At 45.5% G+C, this 10,781-nt stretch overlaps 1 protein-coding gene across 2 annotated transcripts in view; it reads left to right on the top strand.

Moving 5' to 3' along the window:
• The first annotated feature begins 605 nt into the window (after window positions 1-605).
• TRPC3 (transient receptor potential cation channel subfamily C member 3) overlaps window positions 606-10,781 on the top strand; it is a 33,134-nt gene continuing 22,958 nt past the window's right edge. Inside the window, exons 1-2 of one of the 2 annotated variants that reach the window (XM_064416402.1) lie at window positions 606-1,220; window positions 9,393-10,164. In XM_064416402.1, the coding sequence (XP_064272472.1) occupies window positions 997-1,220; window positions 9,393-10,164 (996 nt within the window). In that variant the 5' untranslated portion in view covers window positions 606-996. The remainder of the gene's footprint in view (window positions 1,221-9,392; window positions 10,165-10,781) is intronic. The other variant, XM_064416401.1, reaches the window with a different exon arrangement.

Below are 10,781 nucleotides of genomic sequence, written 5' to 3'. Positions count from 1 at the left end.
TTTGTGACTGGGCTCTATAGAGCATAATTCGTTCTGATTACATGCCATGGGCGTCTCAGCATCCTCCCACTGTTTTTCAGCTTGGCACCACACAGAAATAAAATAGTCAAGCCTAAGGCAGAGACATCTGGAACACTTTGGGGAACCTCGGCTCGCTCGGTAAGACAACCAAAACCTCCTCTTTTTCACCCGCAAATTTCAACTTCAACTGCTTCTAGTGTGGGGCTAGACATTTACACAAGTACCTGCCGAGCTTCGTGCGGGTTTGGCCGGGCTGTTGGCCGCTTTTGGGCCGTTTTGGCCAGAATTACCTGGCTGCTGACAGACCCCCGCCTCACGGGTCCGGGCTCCCCCAGGACTCAGCGCCGGCTCGGCGGGCACCTCCTGAGGGCTCCCCTCACGCCCGGCTCGGCGGGCACCTCCTGAGGGCTCCCCTACACATTCCCGGTTCATCGGGAGCAGGATTTACCTCACCCAGCGGCAGCAGCGGCCGGCTGAGGGGCATTTGTAGCGCTGCTGTGGCAGCGCGCCGCCCCCTCACGCCCCCCCGCTCCCGGGCCATGAGGGGCGGAGGTGGGACGGGAGCGTCTCCTCCTCTCCGGAGCGCTCGCTGCGGGAGGCGGGTGTGCTCTCCGTGGCCCCGCTGCCTCCGTGATGATGCCGTCCTAGCGAGGGATGATGACAGGCAGAGGAGGAGGAGGAGGAGGGGGGCAGAGCCGCCGCCGCTGCTGGGAGCCCTGTCTCTTGCTCGCCTCGCCGGCAGTTCCCGGCTCCCGCTGCCGGGCTGCGCATCGCGCCGCCTTGCCGACGGGCGGCGGGGTGGCCGTGGGTTTGTGGTGAGGGGCTTGTCCTCTCCAGGTGCTCTGTCCCCCGCCGAGCAGGGCTTGTGTCTCCTTCCTCCTCCTCCTGCCTCCTTCCCCGCCGCGCACGCTGCCGGACGAGGCCGGCCGGGAGCGGGAGCAGCGGCGGCCGCCGCCGCCTAAGGGGACCCTGACCATGTCGAGCAAGAGCAGGAAGAGCAAGGAGCAGGGGAGAGTGACCTTCCCCCCGCAGCAGGAGGAGGAGGAGGAAGGGGCAGAGGAAGAGGAGCAGCAGCGCCGGCGCCGCGGCTGGAGAGGCGTCAATGGGGGCCCGGAGCCCCCTCCGCCGCCGCAAAGAGCTGTCAAAACCCTCCGGGAGCCCTACGGATACTACCCGCCCCCCCCTTTTGCCAGCACCATGTAAGTGGGGCCCGGGGAGGGGGGTGTTCGCAGGGGGCCGCCCGGCAACTTCCCCGGAGCGGGGATGCGGCTCCCGGCGAGTTTTGGGCCCGGGGGTGCGGCCCCGTCCCGGCCGGCCCCGGCAGCGCGGGCGGGAGCCGGAGCGGCCGCTGCGCTCCAGGTGCCCCGCGGGCACCGCCCGGCCCCGGCCCGGCCTCGGCCCCCTCCCCAGCCCCGCCGCTTCAGCGTCAGGCGGGCGCAGGTGTGTGCCGGGGCAGGGAAGAGTCCATCCCTTCCTTCTTGTCCCCCCGCTCTTGTTCTCCCCCTGAACACAGGAGTAGCTGCCGAGGAATTGAGCAGTTATTTGGCTCGGTTGAGGTTTGGAGAACCCGTTGCTAATGCATCCGCTTTATTCTCGCATATTTTTTAAACCTATGCTGAGATAAAACTGAATTCCCCGCAGAAAACTAGGACGCCGATGTGGAAAACCCTTAGTTCTGGAGATGTACCTTATCCTGTTTGGATGTGGTCTTCCAAAATGCCCATTTATTTTCAAAGGTGCCATCATAAACAGCTATCTGCTTAGATATATAAAGAGATGCTGCCCATGCAACTGCAAGATAAATGCATTCAGTTTTACTAGTTAACTTTCTTTTCCGTGACTTGCAAAATGTAGGTTGTCCGTGAATTATTCACTAATTTTCAAAACATGCTGCCGTTTAGGTAGATTTAACCTCAGAGGATTGCTTGACTGTTTTATGTTTTCATGACAATGTTCAGTTCTTAAATATTTTAATTACCAGATAGCAAACACTGAGTTTTAAGATAAGACATTCAGCATTTGTAGAAGCCTTAATTAAAATCACCCCAGAGACAACTGTAAAATACAGAAATAATTAGGGTAGTGCTTAGAATGGGATAGCCACAATTAAAAGTGGGGTTTACCGTCACTGTGCAGAAATTCTTCACAAATACCCTGTGCCCAGCAATTTGCACTTTGAGTGAATTGGTCTTTCATGTCTTCAGCTGTCAGAAAGTTAGTTGTGCTTGAGTTACTTGTCTAGACTCCCATGTAGATGATGGAATGGGAGCAGAAATAGCAGTGGGAAAAGCAGCATAACCATTTATCTTCTTTTTTGGAGGTGCCTGTCTTTATCTGCCATAAAAAGAGACTTGGACACATTATTTTTAGACAGTTGAAGCTGGCTCAGATGAATTGTAAGCTACGAGTCCTCAGCTTCTGGGTCCCAAGTGTCCTTCTAGAGAGGCTGACATATTCCTGTGTTGAAGAAATGGGTACTACACCACGGGGGGGAATCAAACTGGAGTTCAGTTTACACAGCTGTAGGTGTTTGAGCCTGGAGTGAGCTCTGTCTCATGGAATTGTGTTTGGTAGATAATTATTGATATCCTGGGAGCCTGTGAGCCCGATGGACTGACAAAAGGGCTGACATGGGTTAATGTAGTAGGAGTGTATTCGACTGTTGGGGCATAGAGGCAAAAGACACAGAACTAGATTTTCCCTGTTATGTGACTGTGGTCATCCTTGGTGTAGCAGTGGGATTTTTCTCCTGGAGTAACATTCTGTGTTTGATACTAGAGCCTAAAATCATTGCGCATATTAATGAGATAAAGATGAGTATCCTTGCTCCTGATGTGCTCAGATTGACACACGTCAGGCTTTAGCAGGCACAGAGTGAGAATCCTTGGCTGGAAGGATTTGTAGTGTAAATACTCAGCACAAGGTGTAAGGGGAAAGAGGCAGGAAGATGTGAAGTAGTTTGGCCACGAAGGCAGACATGGGTTTTGAAATCTCTGAAAGCAGTAGCCTGTGCAAAGTGCCTGTCAGTGTACAGCTGGCTCCCTCCTGTGCCAAATATTGCTGGGAAAAAAAGTAATTAACCTCAGATTCCCACTAAGATTGCAGACTGAATGTAATACTGGTTTCACAGGGTACTCTGTGCCCCAATGGGATAAAGGTGGACAAAACCTGTAAATTAAATGTAGTAGGCATCAGATACCTGACTTCCTGAGTCTCTCTGAAAATCACAGCATAGTTTTGTGGCTGGAGAGACAGAACACAAAGAAAGGACTAAGTTTCAAAGCAGCTTTACAATTCATTGTTGGTACAGCCCTGTTAACTTGGCTCTTTCCTGGTGAGATGTTTGCCTTGTTCTGTGTGTGTATAGATGCCCTCCTGCCATCAATATATAGTCCTTTTTTCCCCACAGGAATTCAGATGGTTGGTGTTTTCCTTTGAGGAGCTATTGAAGGGTAATGGTCAGAAAAAGCTCTGCTTAATTTTATGGGGCAGGAGTTTCTTCCATCCCCTAAGTGCATGTACACCTCCTCCTGATATTTCACTGTAATTTTTTTTTCCATTTTTTTTGGACTAAGTATTTCCAGTTTGGAGCCAGAACTTCTGTGAGATGACATGAGGGCATTTTGGATGATGGATTATGCCGTTTCAGACCAGTGGGAGAGTATAGACCTCAGTCAGATCTTGCAGCTGGCCTGATTTATGTTCTACTGTTCAGCTGAATTAGCCTCCCTCTTCTGGAAAGCCCAGGCAGTAGCTCACAGAAAGGAAAAGGAAGCTCCCATTTAATGCATTTTGGATTTAGTGCAGGGACTCCCAATTTTTTTGGAACATAAGCCAGCATGCATAAAGGAGATGGCAGTTTTAGTGGTGAAGAAACAAATTTGCCAGTGGCCCATTCTGACACATGGGAAGCAGAGGTTGGAGACGTGGGAAAGCCTTCCTTGGGGAGAGGCAGTGAGGATGGGGGATTGCCCCTCCAGCACTGCTTGTGGTCCTGCTCAGAGCCAGGAGCTGCTTCCTCACATGGAAGAGCTGGTTTTTTTTTTCTGTTGCAGTAACAAATAAAACACTTGAGATCGCTTAGTTTGGGAAATCTCAGGAGTCATTAGCCACAACGCTGCTCTTGTGTATGTGCACGTCTGAGCGCTTTTGTAAGGCAATTACGGGTCTTTAATTTTAAAACTGGGACCTCAGAGGTGACTTTTGGCAGAACAAGAGGCACGATCTGCATCTCCTGCTGGCCTGACTCCGGTGTTGTTTCTTTTAAACGCTGTTGGCATTATGTGCTTATCAGATCTGTCTGTTACCGCTGGGCTGCATTTCCTTTTCAGGGCTAGAACGGAGTCAGGATCACTAATGTACTGTAGTTTAGCAGGGGGGTAAACTGCTTGTAAATTGTTGATGCCATCTTTTATTGCATGTGATAGTTCAGGGAGAGTAACAGCCTGTTCTTCAGCAGAAATTGCTCTATGGATCTGGGAAGACCCAGGATAAAATCTGTGTTTCTCCAGCTACTCTCCTTTCCTTTAAAATTGCTTATGCTGTGTGCAGGGTTAAAAAGTAGACTTAGAAACAAAACTATAAATCTTTTGGATCGCTGTAGATAATGAACGGGATAAGGAAAAAGGAATTCTCAGGTCAACTCTTCATCCCACATTTCTTTTCTGCTGCAGTTCTAGATTGAAGATGAAAAGGGATAGGTGGAGTGACAGAGTAGAAATCTGTAATTGAAACAGCCCATGGCAGAAGTGGAGAGATTGTTGTGCTTTTTTTCCAGTCCTTTGCAGTTGCTGTGCTGCTCAAATGTCTTGCTTTGTACATTCCTTGTAGGAATAGCTCTGACCAGACAAGGATATGATGCAATGTAAGGTCATAGTAAATGTGATGTGTGCAGAAAACAGGAGACAAGTGAGCATTGATTGTTCTGTAGAAAGCATTTTTTAAAATAATTTTTTATTTCCCATATGAAGGTCATACATTTGAGATGAAAATGTTTGAGGTAAGCATAAACATGTTATAATGTAGGATAAGTTTTTGTGTCTTATTTACCAGGTCTGTAATGAACCAATTAATTGTTCAGAGTGCACACAACATTGCTGTGTCTTAAGGTTTGTGATGCTTATCATTAGGTAATGGCCTTGAAAGGTGATGTGCTCTTTTAGGAGCCTTGGCCTCACTCGTGTGGGAGTACTGCTGCAAAGCAGAGCTGAGGAATGAGTGATCCTGAAGGCTGCTGTACAGTCCCTGACATTCTTCCTTCTTTTCAGTGAAGTTTTTGAGTTCCTCAAAACAGCTGCTTAACTGCTGCAGGCTCAGGGCCAAGTGAAACATGTCCCGATGTGGTGGGACAGGTGTGCTTCATTCAGTTGACATGACTGATCTCCAGTTCCATCCTTCTTTATCTCTAGTGACTAATTAATACAGAATAATTGGGCATTTTTCTTACTTGCTTCTTTTGTGATTTTTTTTTTGCCATGCATTCTACAGACATTTTTGTGGATTTGTGTATGTGTACTTTCAACTGTTTGAAACAGTTGGGAGGAGGAGCATCATGATTTCCATTCTCCCTCTTTTAAATGTAGGTTGTCAACACCTTACAGAGACAAGGCTGACTATTTGAACTTTAAAGGCTTTGCAAAGAGAACACAAGTAATTACTGCACACTTAGTTCCATTTTAATATTTTTAAGCCAGTCTAATGATGTTGAGAGATGCAACTTGAGATTTTGCTGGTTTGATTATTTCAGATGGCAAATAATACATATAACATATGCTGAAAAAAGTCAAACACTTAAAACTAAAATTGTAACTATTTTATTCATTCTTTGGGATAGCTAAAATATTAGATGTAAGAAAAGGAAAGCAGAAAATGGAATAGGAGACCTTGTACCCTATTGTTGCATGCATTACTCTGACCAGAGCTATGCTGGCTTCAAGGTCTTTATATTTGAGGGAAAAGTGGAAGAAAAGAGGGGAGAAGTGTGGATGAACGCAGCAGCCTCATGGCCCTGTGGTGCTGCACAAGATCTTTTGCTTTTCATTTTTTTGGAAATGTCTTGACAATATTTTAGTCATTAAAATACCAAGCATCATGCATCTTTATTTTGAGAAGGTATTGCAGTCACTTCAGATACATCATTTCTGTCACAAGGTTTACAGTTAAGGATATCTTCCTTCCTAGGAAGCCACTCTTGAAAGGACAACTTTTAAAGGATATGTGTGTCTCTGCAGAAGTCAGATGAATCACCTCAGTGATCACCCAGATAGTGGGGTTTGAAAGGAAGGTAGATAAAATGAAAATAAATGTCGTATTTCAAAATATGCTGAAAAATTAAACTGAGTATATAAGAACAAATGTATTGTGTATTTCATAAAAGATAAATGAGATTCAAAGTGGCAGTTTAGAGTCTTCTTAAAGCAAGAAGTCAGCATGAGTCAATTTGTTTTGTCTGTGTTACATTTTTAATAGCTATAATTTTTTTTCTTTATAACATTACAGTAAACACTACATTTCTGTATCTGTGTGATTTTGGATGTGGAGGATGAGTGGAAGTGTAACAGCAAAAAAGACAATAAGATCTTGTTTAAAAAGAAACTATGAGAAGACATGGTATCTGGTTTTACTCCTGATTTTGCTGGGGAATAAGATAGCAGTGTCCTGTGGCTGTTCACAGTGTGCGCTCTGAGCTCAAGCCTTTATTTCTGAGTACTCCTAAGTGGGAAATATGCCTGAGGTTTAAGACATTAAATCAATTCTGTGTTTAACAGAGTTACAAATCCTCTCTGTTATGCAGCCTTTTTTATAGATTTAAAGCAAGTGGTACAGAAGTGGGGGGAAAAAAAAAAAAAGGATCATGTTGTGTTTGCCAGAGCAGTTTTGCCACTTCTTCCAGAAAGTAAATAGTAGTTAGCATTGCTTATACTGTGGTGCCACTCAGGCTGTTTCAGGTAGTCCAGAAGTGCCAGCCACAGCTAACAAGGTAAAAAGATCAAATGTTTCATCCCAGGAGAGACCTGCCCTTGCTAATGAGTTTCACAGTCTCTTTGCTTGGTGTGCAGCTGAGCTGCCCATTTGTGATCACTGAAATGCTCAGGGCTTGGACTGGGTTTTAGGATGTTTGTAGCTGTGATCAAGTGATTAAGATTGTACACGTTGATGTGGATAGCTGGAAGGGCAGGCCTGTCCTTACAAACTGAATGGAATTAGTTATGCCCAGTGAAAACTCCTAGGGCTGGCAGTGCTGTATCCAGTGATGGCAGCGGGCGTATTTTGTGCGGTGTCAACAGAGCAACAGAGCTCCTTGTTGACAGACCACACCCACAGAAATCAACCCCCACCAGCACTTAGGAGGCTCTTTCTCTGTCTGTGGATTTGAACCTGCAGCAGTTTGGGTGTTTACCTTCCCAAGCTGCCCATGCAGGTGCTACTGTGTCCACTTTAATGCAGGGCCCTTGCATGCCCAAAGGTGCTTGTGGCATTTTTCCCTTGGTTCTATCTTTTTTGCAGACTGACAGGGTTTGCTTACAAAGGGCTTTTTAATATTTTGGTTTGCCCTTGGCATTCATTACATGGACTCACATCTCTTCTAATGCACTGAGGGTAGAAGGATTAATTTCCTTTTCAGTTTTTCTGTCTGGCCTCTTACTCCTGTGTCTGAGTTTTCCAGCAAAGTGAAAAAAAAATTAATTTTCACAATGCTCCTGTAAGATGGGAGCCAACTGTTCTTTTTTCTACAGATGGGGAACAGAGGCCCATAGGACCTAAGACACAAATTTGGAACTTGAAAGATTTCTTTATCTCTATGTATTGTATATATTTATATAAGTATATGTATATATCTAGTGTTTATATGTATTCAAAGCACACCCTCCATTAAGTCATATTGTTTATCAGCAGCACTTGGTGTCCCCATGCCCATCAAATCATCCAAAGTGATCTCTGTCCCTCGAGCTGCTGGATTAACTGACAGCAGCTGCAGGCTGCCTTGCTCACTGTTGAGCTGGACTAGAAAAGGCAAGAGAGATTGCTGACTGGTTTCATATTTATATGCAGATGGTGAGGAAGGAAGGTTAGGCTATCCTGAGTACATTTTCAGGCCTTTGGCCTCTGCTCCAGCAGGCACAAATGCTTCTGTTCTTCTCCCAGCTGTGACCATTGCAGCCTGATCCCATCCATTCTGTTGTTTCAGACCTTGCCAGGCAGTTGTCTCCTGCCACTTTTTTTCTCCAGCTAGGCAGTGTCTGCTCCTCAGCCTCTCATCCTAGGTCCCTTCTCTTTGCCATTTCTGTCCAGTCTCACTGCTCTGAACCTCGCTACCCCTCTCTTGTTTTCTTGCCTTGCTAGATCTAGCTCAGCATCCAATCTGCCTCTTCTCTCAGTACACTCACTGGTTCATAATTCCAGTTTGTGTTTGCCAAATTAGCTTGCTCACCCATTCTTTTCACCTGTTACCCTTCTCTTTCCTCCCTCTTTCTTCTTTTGCAACTGGTTTCTGTGGAGAGTTCATGGGTTCACTGGTTCTTTAAAACATCTCACTTTCCTACACCCATATTTCCTCTTTCTAGTGCAGCAGTTTATCCCAGTTTCCATTCATTAACTCTTTGACTTTCCCATTTTTTTTATTGTGGTACAAGAATATAGACACAGACCCTCTCAGCTCCTGAAATGGGTGATGTAGAAACAGATCAAACACAATCCACAGCATTACAGGAGTCAACTGGAGTGAGAGCTGAACCCAGTCTGTGCTGGATGACTCCTGGTGTCTGGAACCTGTGAGCAGTTTAGTTGCAGAAAGTCTGCTGAGCGTGTATGTAGTATTGTTTTCCAGAAATCTGTAATTTGACCAAAGTGACTTGTGAGCAGAAGCTTCCTGGTTTAACATTTCTAGTAGTAACACAAGAAGCTGTTATCAGGCTTCATCATGTGTTGCTTGGCAAGACATCCTGAAGAAAATGTGTTTTCACCTCACTTTTATGTGATCTACAACATGGTAAGCATTAAGTATTGCCTTACTTATACCATCAGCTTGAATGCCTGTGATAGATAATATTAATTACTACTGACAGCAGTATAGTAGATGTGTTTTCATTTTATATATAGGAGGGATTTCTGAAGAGGAGCGATGTCTTAAAAGGAAATAAAATATGTTACTAAATCTTGACCGTGCTAAGAGAACAGCAGCGGCCTGAGGCACTGAGCCTGTGAGTGCCTTTAGATTGCAGACAAGCAAGAGCAATCCCAGTACAGGATACTGCTTGTCAGGAAATGGGGAATGGACAAGGGACAAAATGAGTTGTTGCAGCCACAGGATTGGAAGTTACAAATTACCACCCGAGTGAAAATGTGTTACCTCTTCCTTGTTTTGTCCTTAGGTACATCGAAGAGAGCCCATCCCTGAGGCGTATGACCATGATGAGGGAGAAGGGAAGGCGACAGGCCATCCGGGGCCCGGCCTTCATGTTCAACAACAGGGGCACGAGCCTGACGGCCGAGGAGGAGCGATTCCTGGACGCTGCCGAGTACGGGAACATCCCCGTGGTGCGCAAGATGCTGGAGGAGTCAAAGACACTGAATGTCAACTGCGTTGACTACATGGGCCAAAACGCCTTGCAGCTTGCTGTGGGGAATGAACATTTGGAAGTGACAGAACTTCTGTTAAAAAAAGAGAACTTGGCACGGATTGGAGATGCCCTGCTGCTCGCAATCAGCAAGGGTTACATTAGGATAGTGGAAGCAATTTTGAATCATCCTGGGTTTTCAGTAAATAAGCGACTGACTCTGAGCCCTTGTGAGCAGGAGCTCCAGGATGATGATTTTTATTCCTATGACGAAGACGGTACCCGCTTTTCTCCAGACATCACTCCCATCATTTTAGCCGCCCACTGCCAAAAATACGAAGTAGTGCACATGCTGTTGATGAAAGGAGCGAGGATAGAAAGACCTCATGATTATTTCTGCAAATGTAATGACTGTACAGAGAAGCAAAAACATGATTCTTTCAGTCACTCTAGGTCAAGAATAAATGCGTACAAAGGACTGGCCAGTCCGGCTTATCTGTCCCTCTCCAGTGAAGATCCAGTGCTCACTGCTCTTGAACTCAGCAATGAACTTGCCAAGTTGGCCAACATTGAAAAAGAATTCAAGGTAATGTTTTTCTGTTTCTCTGTCTTTGCTATTGTTTTAAAGTTGCTGCTACTTTATGTTGTCCTTAGATGCTGAAATGGTTCCCTGTGCTTTTACTTTTTCAATTACAAATACTCTCATTTTATTGTCTCTTTTATTCTTGATACATAAGCCTTTAGAAGGAATTTTTAATGGATGAAATTATATTTGCACCTGCTGTGTGTGGAGAAAATTGGTAAAATTGGAAACTGGAAAAAGCGTGCGTTCTGGTAACCTTGCAGCAGATGGAAAACAATTCTTGTTGTTGCAGCACACAAGGATTGTTCTTAGTTACAAATGCTAAGTAATATATGTGCAAAAGCAGAAACATTTTGCTTTTCTTGGGGAAACTGCAGCACTGACCTTATGCCCTCTTTTTAATTTGTATCAATTTTGACTGATGTCTGCAAATTGTTAAAAATACCCAAAGTGGATTTTTTTTGGATGCACCTTTTAGGAATGTCACGTGTTCAAAACCAGCTGTTTGACTGCTTTCAGCTGTTGGTCCTCTTACCTGGTTTTCAGCTGTATCTGGTTTTGTGTGTCAGTGCCCTGACTTCTTTATATATTTCAGCTTCTCCCTCTGACAATTAATGGCT

This window comes from Passer domesticus, chromosome 4 (genome assembly GCF_036417665.1).
Source record: "Passer domesticus isolate bPasDom1 chromosome 4, bPasDom1.hap1, whole genome shotgun sequence".
NCBI classification, from domain to species: domain Eukaryota; kingdom Metazoa; phylum Chordata; class Aves; order Passeriformes; family Passeridae; genus Passer; species Passer domesticus.
This window is presented reverse-complemented; position numbering and strand designations above follow the sequence as displayed.